The sequence below is a fragment of the Octopus bimaculoides genome, chromosome 1, assembly GCF_001194135.2.
Source record: "Octopus bimaculoides isolate UCB-OBI-ISO-001 chromosome 1, ASM119413v2, whole genome shotgun sequence".
Classification (NCBI taxonomy): Eukaryota; Metazoa; Mollusca; class Cephalopoda; order Octopoda; family Octopodidae; genus Octopus; species Octopus bimaculoides.
In genome coordinates, this window is record NC_068981.1 from 94486753 (window position 1) to 94504676 (window position 17924).

At 34.3% G+C, this 17924-nt stretch overlaps 1 protein-coding gene across 1 annotated transcript in view; it reads right to left on the reverse strand.

Moving 5' to 3' along the window:
- LOC106873158 (uncharacterized) overlaps positions 1-17924 on the reverse strand; it is a 121184-nt gene that overhangs the window by 46688 nt on the left and 56572 nt on the right. The window contains exons 6-15 of the mRNA XM_052966834.1: positions 16548-16745; positions 15149-15348; positions 13707-13855; positions 13284-13414; positions 10456-10668; positions 8850-9016; positions 6032-6171; positions 3449-3570; positions 1518-1750; positions 152-261 (exon numbers count right to left, since the gene is read on the reverse strand). Of these exons, the coding sequence (XP_052822794.1) occupies positions 152-261; positions 1518-1750; positions 3449-3570; positions 6032-6171; positions 8850-9016; positions 10456-10668; positions 13284-13414; positions 13707-13855; positions 15149-15348; positions 16548-16745 (1663 nt within the window). The remainder of the gene's footprint in view (positions 1-151; positions 262-1517; positions 1751-3448; positions 3571-6031; positions 6172-8849; positions 9017-10455; positions 10669-13283; positions 13415-13706; positions 13856-15148; positions 15349-16547; positions 16746-17924) is intronic.

The following is a 17924-nucleotide window of genomic DNA, read 5'->3' on the forward strand; positions in this document are numbered from 1 at the left end:
CACACACACAAAAAAAAAAACCAGTGGGAAATAGTATAATAATTCTGACACAACTCAGTTGCACCAATTAAAAGCATAAAATGTATACAAGAGTAAATATTGAAAGCAAAAAAAAAAAAAAGATAATAATAATAATAATAGTTTAACTAACCTTCAAGCTCAGAAACAATTTCATTCACTTTCTTTATACTCATTTGAATGAGTTTCATAGGAGGTCCCAAGTATTTCCAGAGAGGATCAGATTCCATTTGAACTGCCAAACTACACAATGATAAAGATGAAAAATTGATATCCTAAATATATTTTATTACATAGTTTCTTGGTAATTACTGAATTAACTAATCTCATATAATATTTAATATTACCATTTTCTAGTAATTTATTAATTTATAACAATATCAAATTGAAATGCTGTTTATTATTTTTTTTATAAAATATATATTTGTCTTGAAATAAGTTAGATCTGTTCAATGAAAATTACTTGAGAATGTGAACATAAAACCACAATTATTAACTAAAAAGTGTGTTTGTGCAGCAGGATCAGCTTAATGGTCTTGGAATATTTTAGCTGATGTGAATTTACCATGTTGCAATGATCTAAAGTATATGAAATTGTTTCATGTTTTTAATCTGTTAGAAGTACAGTAAAACATCAGTGATCATTTTTATAATTTCTCAGATTTTTTACCTCACAGATGTACTACTATTCATTTACATTTCATTTATTCATTCAGCTACCAAAATTTCCTGAGAAAGGTATAACTTGATACATTTTGTGTTAAGTTATTTCCTTGAGTTATGTTCTTGTTGGACTCAGTACAACAAATACCAATTTTAGTATTCTTATAGCTGTAATCTATTGCTGTTAAGTATGCTGTTGAAAATTGTCAGTTATAATATGGCTCTATTATATGAAATATCAACCTATTTTCTGATTGTCCAGTACCACATTGACTTGTCTATTAGAGGCTCCAATCATCTACATTTACAAACATGTTCTATTTTTCAATCAAAAATTGGACAATTCTGGAAAAATAAATAGACATTTCAAGAGAAAATTTCTTAATACCATTAATATGTTTGTAACATGACCGATGGTCTGTTACCATTTGAGGATTGATTTAGAAAATGCCTCCTCCTCCTCCTCCTCCTCCTCCTCTGTCGCCGCCATGGGTGCCATTTACATGGCACTAGCAATGGCCATGACTACAATTCATGGGTGCCATTTACATGGTATCAGCAACAACCATGACTACAATTTGCAGGTGCCATTTACATGGCTCTGGCAATGATCATGACTACGATTCATAGATGCTATTTACATGACACCGACAATGACCATGGCTACGATGCATGGGTGCCATTTACATGGCACTGGTCACTGGAAAAAATAAAGTACCAGTAATAATTGCAAGTTGATTCAATTAATGATATCCTTCATGTTAAGAAATTGGTCCAGTGACAAGCCAATAATAAATCTGAATCTTTTTTACAACTCAGAAAATCTGTGTGCTTACCTTGATAGGATGCCGCTTTCTTCGATCAGCTTTAGTAACTTTGGATCTTGAATCTTTGAGAAAAGGTGAAACCAAGTCTCTAGTTTATATTTCTGCATTTCCTCGATGCTTTTAAATATAGACTTCAGATTCATGGCTAATTCTTTTTCTATTCCATTATCAACTTGTTTTACATCACGCTTCTGGAGTTTGTGAAACACTTTACCAAACATTGAAGATACTTCTTTCAACTTCTGAAACACCCCAAAAAAAAAAAAATGTTATAAAAAAAATTATATTTTGATTTACATAAACAAAACAAATATCTCTCATAATAATCCTCTTATCCCCTAGCATGGAGACTTGACCCCCCCCCCCCCCCCACCACCACCTACCCTAGGGCTCATGGTTCTCTGCAAACTACCAAACTGCATGGCAATCTCAATTGTGCAGGTAGCATGGAGAATGCATTCAGTCCACACAGTAAAGTAGTTGACATTAGGAAGGGCATCTGGCTGTAAAATCCATGCCAAAAGCTGACATTGGAGCTTAAAGTAGTCCGTGAACTCATCAGTTTCTACCAAACCACCCAACCCATGATAGTGTGAAACATGGACATTAAATTATGATGATAATGATGATAATGATGACGACGACCTAAATCCATGCAGTAGGATTTTGTTTTAAATGAATTTTTAGTAGAAGAAGCAGAAAAATTATAATCAAGCAAGAACATTCGACTTCCTGGTAGATATGATGCAGTGTAATGTTGTCAATGATCAAGTTGCAGTTCCAAGTGATGAAGATTTTGACACCATATTGCAAATGATAAATGTTCAAGTGAAGTTAGCTATCTTTGTGTGTTTCTGAATGGTTGATATATGTCTTCAACACTGCAATCATTTTAATTTCAACACACATTTTCTGATTAAATAACTTGTCATCCAAGTACATCTCTGTAATGTATTCTTTTTCATTCATGTTAAAATATTTAACTTCAATAACTTTTGTTAGACGTGGCTGTGTGGAGAGAGGCTTGCTTCCCAACCACATGGTTCCAGGGTCAGCCCCACTACATAACACTTTGGGCAAGTGGCTTCTACTATAGTTTTGGACTGGCCAAAGCCTTGTGAGTGGATTTGGTAGATGGAAACTGAAGGAAGCCTATGATATATATATATGTATATATCTATGTGTGTGTGTCTTTGTGTCTGTGTTTGTACTCGCACCATTGCTTGATAACCAGTGTTAGTGTGTTTACATCCCCTTAACAGCAATTTGGTAAAAGTGACCAATAGAATAAGTACTAGACTTAAAAATTTGGGGTCAGTCTGTTTGACTAAAATCCTTCAAGGCAGTACCCCAGCATGGCCGCAGTCAAATGACTGAAATGAGTAAAAGAATAAAAGAATAAAATAATAACTAAAGTGCTAAGAGAACTTATGCGGGGATGATGTTACTTGACAGAGTGCATAGCTCTGAGATCAGGGGTTCTCTCCAAGTGAAGCCACTGCTTCTCTACATCAAGAGGTCACAGTTCCAGTACTATGGATACATGATTAGAAATACAGGAAAGAATTGCAAGATGAATTCTTCAAATTGAGCCAGTCTGCAGGAGATCCAGGAGTAGAACAAGAATGAAACAGCTTGATAATATCCATAGTCTCAGTTAGTCACATTTGGGAATCCAGCCAGAAAGTGTTATGACTATTGTTTTCAACAGGACCTAATGAAGGAGGTGCCTGAGGACTTTATCCCTATGATGCTTCCAGAAATACTGGGCAGAGAAGATAAATGGAAGAATGGAAGTGTAATCTGATCCTGTGTTTAAAACACAAGGACATCCCTAATGCTCATGTATTCATATTTAAGAATACTTCAAGCATACTACAAGATTTAACAAATGAAATTCTTCAGAATATACTATACTGCATTTATTTACTACTACTTACATCCATGTTTTCTACATTCATCAAAGCATGAAGAATCTTTTTAGAGAGATCTGGGTCATAGGGATCTAGTTTTTCAAATACTTCGCCAAACATATCAGTCTTTTCGAGAAGACTTGGCAAACCTGAGGAAAAAGAAAAGAGCATTAGTAAAAATAGATTATATTTTAAATAATCAGTACAGAACATTCAATAAATGTATTTCATATATTTGTTTAAAATTTGTTTCATATCAATTCTATATTTCACATAAATACATATATAAATGTTTATGAATGTGGCTATATATCAATGGTGTACTTGAAAGAGTGCAAAGAAAGGTTATGTTGGACATTACGATAAGGTTAACTTGAACAGTGGTGATAGCAAACATTTGAAGTGTGTGTTTTTTAAACAAAAATGTCCCCTAATTAAAGTGCCTAGAACTTGAAACATAACATGTTTACTAAAAGCATGTATTGCGAGATAATTTGGATTGATATAATGTATCAATTAATCTGTCACTTAAATACATACATTAAGTCAAATAATTTTTCATGCATTTTAGAGTATAGTGTGGGTATATCATTTATATAGTATTAGGAATTTAGTCTCACAACAGTCAATTCATGTTAACGAGCAGCTTTATATTGAAAAACTAGGTCTTAATCTTAAGACCTGCATAGGTAGGATCTTCTTTTGATAAGTAGATAAGCATTTTCCACAAATACATTAGTCTGAACATAAGTCAAAGAAAGTTTTCAACAGGTACATTTTGTGTGTCTCCTTTAGCTGCATATCTAACACCTATTCTCACGCCAATCCTGAGAAGGTGATCTAGTTCAACCCACCATACTATCTAAACTTATTTATTAATGTAGCTAGAAGCTTAGTATTTCCTAAAAACCTATAAGTGTCATGAACTTTTTAATGTCCATAATGTTAAGGTCTGCCACTCAGGCTTAGATAATATTGCTTTCAACATTGCATTCATCAACAAGAAAACTGTAACTTCTGAAATACTGTCTGCTAGGAAGATCCTGTTTTTCAAAGGCTGTAGTCTATAGAGCCATCTGATGGTATCACAAGATGAAACACATGTATATGAATTTAAAGGAAGATTTACACAACACATGCACACCTCCATGCATATAAACAAGGAAAAGTCCACCTCCCTTCTTTAGGAGACACTGGGATGAAAAACAAACAACTTCTCCAACATCATATAGCATCTTTGGCAGGGATTATCATTACCTGAAATTTGTAAATACTAGCTCTGTCTCCACAAGAAATGACATATATTGTACAAGTGCCTGTAGTATCCATCAACAAGAAATCTTTCCTATTCTGTTGTCACAAAAGGTACACCATGTTAATTGAACATTAAACCATTGGTTGCTGATGCTCTTGAAAGGCCCTAGATGGCCTATTCACAATTACAGAGTATGCAATCCCTGTTTGCCTAGAGCAAGAGCATTTTCTGCCTGTGTACTGTCATTGTGGTTAACATTACATCTTAGCTATGCTTGACATGCAACTGATATGTAACCTTTGATTTTCTGTAGAGATGGAACTTATTAGTGATTAAATTTAGCATGCTATATTAAACATTAACAATGCTAAGATTGGTTCTGATGGTAATTTGTAGATTAAATTCTTTAAATGTTTGTATTAAGTTTTCATAAATTGTGGACAATCATATAGTGAAAGATTACCAGCTCATTATTGTTATTTGAACCTATGTCTGAAGAGTTGAATATATTTTAGAGCATCTCTGAGAACTTCAATTACTTTACAGTAGTCATTGGCACCTCTTTTTCAGTCAGGAGTTTTAAAAGAATAGAAGTGAGTTCCTAGTGTACCTTACAATACAAATGTCAATATTATTAATAATAGTAAGGCGGTAAGCTGGCAGAATCATTAGCATGCCAAGCAAAATTTTCATGTTCTGAGTTAAAATTCTGCTGAGGTCAACTTTGTCTTTCATCCTTTTGGGGGTTGATAAAATAAGTACCAGTTCAGCACTGGGGTCAATGTAATTGACTTTCCCCTGGAATTGTTGGCTTTGTGTAAAAATTTGAAATTAATTTGTTCAGGCTATATTATTAGCATTATTCTGCGATTGAGAATTTAAAATCACTTCTTTAATATCATTAATGATTATGAAGCTTTGCTGAAATCTTTGGCTATTTAAAGAAGGGATTTGTTATTGACAAGGAAAATTCTATTCTGTTGAACAAGGTGAAATTTAATGCTCTTTGCTGTTTATGCTGTTAAACCATTGGTTACTGAATAACATTGATCCATAGTAATAATTATGTTAAATATTACAGTATGGTTAAAATGAATATAGCTTTGTAAAATATTTTCTGTGCATTCAAATGATAGATACACTATGCTTATAATGAGTACCAAATGAAAACTAGATAGAAGAAATATTTAAACTTATTAGCCCCCATCATGCAAGCATGGAAAAGTGGAGGTGATGATGATGATGATGATGATGATGATGATGATGATGATGATGATGATGATGAACTCATTAATTTCTTTATATATGCTACAATAACAGATGAATATATAATTCCAGAAAGAAACCAATATTACCTTTCAAATATTTCAAGATTATATCAACAAACTGTAATATATTCTTTGCAGAATGTAGGATTTCATCATCATTGTCAAAATATTTTCTTGATTGCTCAACAACATATTCACTGATATGATCCACATTGTCATCAATGGAGCTAAAAATAAAAGAAAATTTAAGCAATAAAGTAAATTACTGAATATTATTATTGCTTTCTTGGAAACTAACTCAGTTATTGAAAGGAATACATAAATATCAATTTAATGGTTTCTAGTTTACTACTAATATAGTTGAAAACCCTTTACCCAAAATCTGAAAAATTTCCAAAGTCTGATAGTTTTGCATTCTGATATTGCACAACACAAATGGAAAATTCCCCAAAGTGCTGGAACCTAATGTAGCTGTAATGTCCATGGCTGCATTTATCTTCAAATCAATGTGTAGGGACCGTTATGCTTTGATTTGTTTCTTTTCTTTTTTTTATACAATAAGCACAAAATCTTATTTTGGCATGAGATTTGAATTTCACCTCCATGTAGGAGGATAACATGATTAGTGTCATTACTCTTTTTGCTCTTTTACTTGTTTCAGTCATTTGACTGTAGCCATGCTGGAGCACCGCCTTTAGTCGAATCAAATCGAGCCCAGGACTTATTCTTTGTAGGCCTAGTACTTATTCTATTGGTCTCTTTTTGCTGAACTGCTAAGTTACGGGGACCTAAACACACCAGCATCGGTTGTCAAGCAATGTTGGGGGGACAAACACAGATACACAACATATACACACATACATATATATATATACATATATACGACGGGCTTCTTTCAGTTTCCATCTACCAAATCCACTCACAAGGCTTTAGTCGGCTCAAGGCTATAGTAGAAGACTGAACCCGGAACCATGTGGTTGGTAAGCAAGCTACTTACCACACAGCCACTCCTGCACCTTATAGTTTAACTTTTATCTTTTACTTGTTTCAGTCATTAGACTGCAGTGATGCTGGGGCACCACCTTGAAGAATTTTTAACTGAATGACCCTAATAGTTATTGGCCATTAGGGTTTGATGGCCATAGTTGCCTTTTTCTAAATACTCTACTGCTCTATAACTTTGAGTGTGCTTCTCTTTTAGATTTAAGATTTACTGATGATATATATATAAGTGAAGGCACATTGATTAATGATTAATCAACCTTATTTCATGTTTCTCCAGTTCACTCAACTAGCAAAAATGTGTTGTACCTGTAATTCAAAGGACCAGCCTTGTCACATTCTGTGTCAATCTGAATCTCCCAGAGAACTACATTAAGGGTGCTCGTGTCTGTGAAATGCTCAGTCACTTGCATGTTAATTTTACAAGCAGGCTGTTCCAATGATTGGATCAACTGGAACCCTCATTGTCTTAACCAACAGAGTGCCATATATACAGGGTGTCCCCCAAAAATGTGCTCATATTTCGACTCCCCATAACTCACTGAATTTTTCAATTCTTTTTAGATCAATTCGCCCTAATAATGGCAGAAGTATGACTAAGTTTTGAAGAAAGAAAATTTATCATAAAGTGCTATTGGAAGCATGAAAATATTATGGAAGGGCAAAGACAATTTAGAGGACAATTTCACAAAGATCCGCCAATGCAATGCACCATTGCTCGAATATTAGGTAAATTTGAATCAGATGGAACTATACATAATGTCCATAAGGAGCATTCAGGAAGACCACGGTTATCAACTGGCCTCACAAAGGAAGAACAATTGCTGGAAACCCTCTGGCAATCCCCACAGAAATCTGTATAACAAATGGCTTGTAAGATGGGAATCCCAAAATCAAGTGCCCATTGCATTTTAAAGCAAGTTAGTTGGAAATGTTACACTCCAATTTTAATCAACGCTCTAAATGAAAACCATCCTGACCAAAGAGTTGAATTTTGTGAGTGGTACCTGGGCAAATGCAAGGAAGATGCAGCATTTACATCCAAAATTGTTTGGATTGATGAAGCCAGTTTTAAGTTACATGGCTCAATTAACCAACATAATTGCAACCACAGGGCTCCTGAAAATCTGCATGTTATTATGGAACACCATTTGAACTTACCAGGTGTTACAGTGTGGTGTGGGATATCAGTATTGGATATCCTAGGGCCATTCTTTCTGGACCAAACTGTCACTGGGGATGCTTACCTAAACTAGCTTCCAGAAACTGTCATTCCATGTGTCAAAGAGCTATTTGTTGACAAAGAGATTTTCAGCAAGATAGAGCACCTTCCACTACCAACGTGATGTAAGGACCTATCTCAAAGCAACTTTTCCAAATAGATGGACTGGGCAAAGAAGTAGTGTTGAATTCCCTCCATGTTCACCAGAGCTCACTCCAATGAACTTCTTTTTATGGGGATATCTCAAAGATAGGTTTTACTGCTCAAAACCAGCAACATTTGATGAGCTGAGAGAGGAAAGACAATGTCTCACAGTTCCGAATAAAATGATTCATAATGTTTTTGAATCCATTGGTCCATAGTTTTAGTTGTGTTTGGAGAGTGGTGGTCGTCAGCTTGAACATTTATAAAAATGCATTTATCCACTTTGAGTTTAACCATTAATCATTGTCAATAAATGATGCATTTATTGTCATTTAAAGAGTGAGTGCATCTTTTGACCATGTATTTGTAAATTTGAACCATTGATCTTGTTTCTAAGTCAATAAACATTGAATTAATTGTTATTTAAAGTGTGAGTACATTTTGGGACACCCTGTATATATATATGCACATACATGCTCACATATACAAACATATATAGGTAAATTACATAAAGATTAAATGGTTTAGATAACTTACGTCTCATTAAAGGTCATCAAAAGTGTCATAATTTGACCAATTTCAGCATAAGCTGCAGCATTTATGAATTTCCCTACCTCTGGTGGTAGATTCTTGAATGTTGCTATAATGTTCTTTATATCATCTTGAAATTCAGAAATGGCATGGTGCACAATTTTCTGATTGACCTAAGAATGAAAGAGACATTTATGAAATATGTATTATACATTGACTTTATTCTTTTCATTTCTACTTATAGAATGGTTTGTTAGTATAACCTTGATCTTTCATTATTTCAGACTTGATTGATTCAGCAATGGTTTCTTTTAATCAGCATCGTGAATCAACCAGTAAGTATTTCATATACACATATGATAAACAGCATTGTTTAATGTTGCAATTAAAACAATTACAGTATGGAAGACACATTTTAGCCATTCAAGAACACATAAAGACTTTTGTTGTACCAACTGTGACCAGGTCATTGGCAAGATGTAGCAGAATCTTGTCAGTGACCAAGTTGCAGTTGATGTGATGAAAATTTTGACACCAAATAATAAATGTTTAAGAGAAATTAACAGCCTTTATGTTTTTTTGAATGGCTAATAATTGCTTACTCTTTTCCAATAAAACATACCCATCTATGGGGGATTAACTCTATTGAATTCAATAAATGGAATACGCTTCCTCTTCAGTATTTTATATGAAGGGAAGATATGGCTCTGTGGTTAAGGAGTTTGTTTTGCAATCATGGTTTTGGGTTTTGTTCAATGAGCAGCACTTTAGGTATGTATCTTTTACAATATCCCTTTGTTGACAAATTGTCTTGTGAGTGAATTTCATTGAGAAAAACTGCAAGAAATGTCTTGTATATCCATGTGTGTATGTGTACAAATATTGAACACTGGGTTACTAGTTGAGTGAAATGGTGATGATGTTGGCATTCCTTGTTGACTTTATGACTGGTCACTCTGTATGTTAAAAAACTTCTGGAATTAAAAATCTCTTACTTGAAAAGCAGATAAGGATTTGCAACAGAAAAAGGTATCCAGTCATAAAGCTCTGCCTCAAATAACTTCCCAATTAATTCATGCTAGCATGGAAAAATGGGTGTTTAATGAATGAAGGAGGCAAAATCCAGTACTGCAAGCTAACAAAAATAGTCATTATTCAGTGATTTTTGTATCTACAGCAATGCACTGTTTCACTACAATGACTATTTTATTGGTGATCCAAGTCACAATAGTTACTTGTTTATATAAAGAGGATACATTGCAGCATCACTGCATGATACTGCTTCATCTTCTTTTGGTGAGTTGATAATTTTAGTAATTAGCCAAGTTGATGTCTAGTAGTTTAGGGAGCCATAAGCTGATACTTTTAACAACTTAGTTAACATTGAGCAGATGTTTTAGCAATTAATTAAGATGTTGGCTGTTTATCTCTACTAAATTAGAAAGTTGTAGGATGTTATCCTAAGTAAGTTAGCCAGCTGTAAGTAATATCACTTAGCAAAAGGGAAAATAAAGCAATGATTGACTTTCATTTGGATTTTAACATTTATAATGAATATTTTATATTTATAAAAAACATTTAATTGAATAACAAAAATGAAGTGATATATTACATTGCTTGAGGATATATCTATATATTTGTTCAAGAATTCCATTTGAGCCTTTGTGAAATTTGCACACAAAATGTGCTGCACAGTTCGTAGATGTCCATAGCTTGAAGAATTGATAAGCAAGGTAGGATTTGAAAGAATGTTGTCAAGTCCAGGTTTTTCACAGAGAAATACTTCAATGTCAGTTTCATTGTGGAGATTCAGGAAGTCCAATAACTGGGAAGAGAAACGTAAACACATAAATAAATAGGAAACACACACACACATGAAAGATTAAGCAATATCTAAGATAAGTTTGGAATTTTGCCATGCATGCAATTATGTTACCAAATATTGTTAAAATTTGGAGCATGTTTAATTGAAGGAGATTAACAAGAAGATGCCAGCCCAGGTCACATACAATGTTACTCTCAAGGCTAGATTATGTGTTTTATTAATGAATTCCTTTTTTTTCCTCTTTTCCCTTTATTTCTCTTCCTCTCATTGGCTGGTGTTGATCTTGAAATCTTATCTTCCTCCACAAGTTCTAGTCCAATAATTATTTGGAATTTTTCAGGTGAGTGGTTGAAGGAATTTGGTGCCAGCAATGTGGCTCTCTCATAATATGATCTGCAATTGAGCATCACTCATATAAACTTTTCTTTTTCCTTCATAACATTAGTGTTTCACATTTTTTAAATTTAAGAGGTATGTTTCTTACATTTTATTTATTAGTATTTAATTTGTAGATGTTTTAATTTTCATCTTATATATCAGTACTTATGATACATATGTATGTTATTTGTATTCTAACTGCAAATACATTTGTACATTCCATAGTAGTGTTAGACTATATGTTTTAATGCTGTTTGACAGCACCAGAAGTCATAAGCCCACTTTAAGATGTCAAAATTGCAATGATGTCTAATTGGCAGTTGATAAAAGTTCCTCCAGTTATGATGATGACGACGACGATGATGATGATGATGATGATGATGATATGTGTGTGTGTGTGTGTGTGTGCATGCGTGCATGAGTGTGTGTGATGTGTGTATGTATATATATATATATATATATATATATATAGTCCTCTCTTCTGGGTGTTTGGTGTTTGGAAGGGCATTCAACAGTAAAAATCCTGACAAAACAATCACAGAAGTTTAGTGCAGGCTTCTGCCTGGCAGGCTCTTGTCAAACTGTCCCAACCATGCCAGATGGAAGGTAAATGCTGAATGATGATGATGATCATGATGATGATGATATATATACACACACAAAATACATGGTGATTACTCCATCTTCCCAGATGATTGCTGTCTCCTTTTGTTTCCTCATGGTCAATTGAATTTCCAACTTTTCATCCATGACCTTTCAGATGACTATTCAGTCCCATTGTAAATCTGTATAGTTTGAAGTACAGGTGACAGACGAAAGTTGTAATGCCACTGGATTGATCATATTTCTGTCTGAGATATGACCCTTGTGAACTATCATATATGTCTTCAGACCTGAAATCAATTTGAAAGCCCTTTTTCACACTACACATGTGTAAGTCACTCATTCAAGGAGGAAGGATGTTTGCATACAGTTGATCTTTCATTGGACTATAGATTGTTGACACATCCAGCCTTGAAAAGACGTACACGACCACAAGTCACACACCTCCAACACTTTATGTCCTCATTGAGGTCTTGACGACAGGCCTCTGAAGCTAGCACATTATGCTTTCATGCTCAAGGTGACTCTCTTCGAAAGTTTTACACCCTTTCCTATATGCTTCTTCCACTCAGCTCTTTCAAAGCATATGAACGCACATATAAAGTGAATTGGCAGAGTTATCATAGAGGTAGATAAAATACCTTGCAGCATTTGTTTCTGGCACTCAATGATCTGAGTTCAAATCTCAGAGCTCAGCTTTGTCTTTCATCCTTTTGAGTTGATCAGAAAGTACCAATCTAGGATAGTTGATTGGTGGAACTGTTAGAGAGTTTGGTGAGATGCTTTATGCTACCTGTACTAGCTTTTTGTGTATTTAGAGCAACACTTGTGATGATACTGATGCTAAGCTGTATGGGCCTTTGAGGAAAGGTTTTTCGTTGGACAACACTTCTAGCGTAGACAGATAAGATCTGTATTCTTGTGCAACTGCGAGTCTTCCACTACCAACTCTCTGAAAAAAAGCCACTTTGCATAGAGCTGTACATGTAGGTACAGTTACATGCTAAATACTGATTGGCAGAAACCTTAGTGTGTACCACACAGTATATTTGTATCAGAAATTTTAAAGTTTCCTAAGGTGCAGGCATGGTTGAGTGGTTGAGGAGCTTGCTTCCCAACCATGTAGTCTTGGGCAACTTGGAGCTATAGCCTTCTACTATAGCCCTGATCTGACCAAAGTCTTATGAGTGGATTTTGTTGAGAGAAACTGAAAAAAGCCTGTTACACACACACACACACACACACACACACACACACACACACACACACACACACACACACACACACACACACACACACACACACACACACACACACACACACACATACATGCATGTATGATTTTGTGTTCATGTTGTTTTTCCCCCCTGTCACTTGACAACTGGTGTTGGTTCGTTTATGTCCTTGTATCTTAGCAGTTGACACAAGAACCAATAAAATAAGTACAAGGTTTAAAGAATAAATGCTGGGGTATTTCAAAGTGGTACCCCAGCATGACAACAATACTATGACTGAAACAATTAAAGCATTAAAGATAAAAAATACAATATCATTTCTTTTCACAAATCCTTTGTAGTTGCAATATCCTTCATAAAAGACATATGAAAAGCATTAATCTGATATTTGATACTAACTCTTGGTACAGCGATTTCTTTGTCAAGGATTTCCTCCACTACATCACTTGGTAGATTAAGTTCATTCAAAAGAGATCTAACAATGTGTGTTGAATTATCAAAGAGATGCTTCAAGCTGATTTTAATTGACTCTAAAAAGACAGAAAAACAATATTATAGTTCTTGCAATTATGAAGTAGTATTCTTTCTTAAATATTCTGAAAATATCATATTAATACACAAAAATATTAAATAGATACTATAAAAATATCAAATAATAATTTCTAACAGCCTTTATTGAGAAAATTTATGCTTTATATAATAAGTGACTTAAAACACACAGGTGTAAACATTAATCATTTCAAAACTTGTAGGACTTAGGCGACATAATTTCGAGACTATATAAAAAATATTTGTAATAAGAAATACAACATAATTACTTACCTAAATTGTACTGCATATCAGGACTGATGATATCAAATAATTTTTCAATTAAATTCAGACCGCTTTTGAAAAGTTCCCATGATTTAAGTGTTTCATTGGATGCAGTGGATAGTAAAAATGGCTCCATCATATTGAGCAATTCTTCATTTCTATAAGCAGAGGAATGAAACAATAAGCTATTTAAAATGGTGCATATTAGAGTTACAATAATACAAGTTATATTTCAAGGAAAGTCAATAATTACTTTAATGAAGATATTAAAGCCAAATTAGTGATAGCATGGAACAATCATGAATGCATGTACATGTGCATATATATATATTCATGCTTATGCTCATATATATATATCATCATCATCATCATTGTTTGACATCCGTTTTCCATGGTGGCATGGGTTGGGCAGTTTGTTATGAGCTGGCCAATCAGGAAGCTGTACAGACTCCAATATCTGTTATGGCATGGTTTCTATGGCTGTATGCCCTTCCTAATGCCAGTCACTTTATAGAGTATGCTAGGTGCTTTCTATGTGTCGCTGGCATGGGTACATTTGTGCAGCACCATCCCAAGTGCACTTTATGTAACATTTGCACTTGCAAAGATTTTACTTAATTTGATGTGTCTTCTCAAGTACAACAAATCACCACAATACCTAGTCTATTATCATTTCCTTAGTGAGGTCCAGTGTCTAAAGATCCTTTCTCACCACTTTATCTCATGTCTTCCGGGGTCTACACTTTCTACAGGTCCCCTCTACAATTAAAGATCAGCCCTTTTTTCAAGCAGTTATTCTCATCCAAACACATCATATGACCAAGCCACTGCAGTCTTCTCTCTTGCACATAACATCTGATGCCTCTTATACCCAATATATATATATATATATATATATATATATATATATATATATATATATACACACTCCCATATATATAGTGTTTTAATATTTCATTTAGGCATTATGAGACTAATAACCTGGTGTAGAACTCAATATACATATGTTTCAGAATGAGGTAGTAGCTGAGTATAGAGTGGTAATAAGAAAGAGAGATGACAAGGGAACAAATGATCATGTTATAAACTTCATTAGCTTACAACTGTTTCTGCTATAAGATGCAGCTAATTCATAGTTCAGTGCCTGAATAAAACCTTATAGCTTCATTGGAGCCTTGAATATAAAGTGTAATTTATTTGGGAAAAAATTACATTTGTGCCTATATAGGGAATGGCATCAACAAAGAGGAAGTCAATACAGATGTATATATATCTAGAGTATTTTTTTTGTGCATATATATGTGACTAAAATCTCAATGATTCAAAAGATTTGACATTCTTTCCTTAATTTATGAGTAAAATTCTGATTAAGTTATGTCATGCATGAAAAAAAAAAATGGAAGCAAAACTATAAATATGAGGGTAAAAAAAAGTTCAAAAACGAATTCAACCTTTCAAAATCAACATCATCGAATTTTCGCAGGTGCGAAAGCCATTCAGGTAACTTCTTTATAACTTCTGCAAGATTTCCCAAGCCTTTAAAATCTTTCAAAAAGGATTTGGCAGTAGGGGTACTTAAAAATGTGTCCATCATAGTTACAAGATCAAAAAGACCTTCAGACCAACCATAAGGCTTCATTAAAAGGGAAACCTATAAAGGAAAGAAAAAAAAGATAACATTAGAGTTAGTTTCTGGGATAATTTTAACAAAATATTAGTTACTTTTTAAAAATGTCTGAAGTAATGACACATTATGTGTATGTGTGTGTGTGTGTGCATGCGTGTGTTTATGTGTGTGCCTGTGCTTGTGTGTGTTTCTATACGTTAATATACGTTCATGTGTTTATATATATACATACATACATACATACATATATATATATATACAAAAATAAGAGGGATGACCAGCAAAAGTGGACTTTGGATTTTTTTAATATGCTAGACCACTGGTTCAAATTGATTAATATCAATTTCTACCCTCATAAATAAATTTATATATATATATATATATATATATATATATATATATATATATATATATATATATATATATATATATATCTACTCTTTTACTCTTTTACTTGTTTCAGTCATTTGGTGTAGTGGATACATAGATTTTAGTTAGTGGTGGTGACTGACTACTTTTAGTCAGCCATATTTGTCATCTGTAAGATAGCGAGCTGGCAGAATTACTAACATGGTGGGCAAAATGCTTAGCAGCATGTCGTCTGTCTTTACATTCTTAGTTCAAATTCTGCTGAGGTCGACTCAGCTTTTCATCCTTTTGGAATCAATAAAATATGTACCAATTGAGCACTATGTTTGATTTAATTGACTAAACACTTCCGCCAAAATTTTAGGCCTTGTGCCTTTAGTAGAAAGGAATATTTGTCATGTCATCTGCACAGCTACAGTGTAGCAATGAGTGAAGCACTTGGAGATTAGGAGGTTGGGAGATTTGGTTGTGAGATTTGGTTGTGAGGAGTCTGCATGATTATACCCTAGACGAATATTATCAATCTCCTGCTTAGCTTGCTTGGATGGGTTATAAATGAAGTACATATACTGTTCCATACATCTCCGGAGCTTGTGGTTTTGATTTCTGGACCAGGCTATGCATTGTTTTCTTGAGCAAGACACTTCATTTCATGTTGCTCCAGTCTACTTGGCTGGCAAAAATGAATAGCCCTGAAATGGACTGGCATCTTGACCAGGTGGGAATATATAACCCACAGAATCAGGGAAACCACCATTATGAGCCTTGGCTTGGGAAGGACCTCTGATCCTCATTTTTTTTTTTTTACTTTTCCTTAATTAATAATAGATGTTAGAGCATTGAGGAACACTTACCTTTTTTAGAATATTGATCATATTGAGATGTTGCTGAACTGTTTCAGTTATATTTGGTATCATGGAACTATTGATGGCACAAATGGCTGCTGACACTGCAGAGATGTTGGTATTTTGTGGAAATATGATGTAAGAGTTCAGCAATGTTGCGTTGCAGGCAATTTCTTTCAGACCAATGTAACCAGTTAAACTTAGAATCTATAAATCAAAGTAGGATTTTATAATATTTAGCAGATATACATACACATATATAATATGTATATAATAAATCTCTCTCTCTCTCTCTCCCTCTCACTCTCTCTCTCTCTATCTATTTATCTATCTATTACATGTTTCAGTCATTTGACTGCGGCCATGCTGGAGCACCTCCTTTAGTCAAGCAAATCGACCCCAAGACTTATTCTTTGTAAGCCTAGTACTTATTTTATTGGTCTCTTTTGCCGAACCGCTAATGTTACGGGGACGTAAACACAGCATCATCGGTTGTCAAGCGATGTTGGGGGGACAAACACACACACACACATATATATATATATACGTATACATAAATACGACGGGCTTCTTTCAGTTTCCGTCTACCAAATCTACTCACAAGGCTTTGGTCGGCCCAAGGCTATAGCAGAAGACACTTGCCCAAGGTGCCATGCAGTGGGATTGAACCCGGAACCATGTGGTTGGTGTGTGTGTGTGTGTGTATGTGTGTGTGTGTGTGTGTGATATAAAAGAAATAAAATGGAATTCATGAAACTATTTATTCAGAACCACTACGATCATTTTGACCCATTGTGCATCAGCACATTGCAGGTGTTGACATCAGGTAACGACATGCTGTGAATGGGCTTTAAACAGCATACTACAAGGTGCATAACTATATATAAAATTATTTATATATATATATATGTATATCTATATAGATATATTCTTTTATTCTTTTATACATTTTAGCCCTGAGACTGTGGCCATGCTGGGGCACTGCCATTAAAAATCAAAAACCTTTCTGTCAGAAGTGAGATTTGAATCTATGCTCACATTCATGGACCAGAAGAGTCTACATTCTGGTTAAGGTAATACACCTTGATCTTGGCACTTTAGAGTTTTTGACCATATGTACACACACACACACACACACACACACACACACACACACAATAAATATATTTATCAGTTAACTGACTTGGATTTATATATGGACCTAACTATCCATATATGAATCAACATTTATGTTTCCCTAGTTTTTTTTCTTTTTCTTCTCTTCTCCTGTATGGAGAGATTAGCTGATTGATTTATCTACTTAGCCCTTCTGGGAATTTCAATTGTAGGGTTATGGAAGAATATATAATTATAAAACTCCTCTCCTCCCCCTCCTCCTCCCCTCCT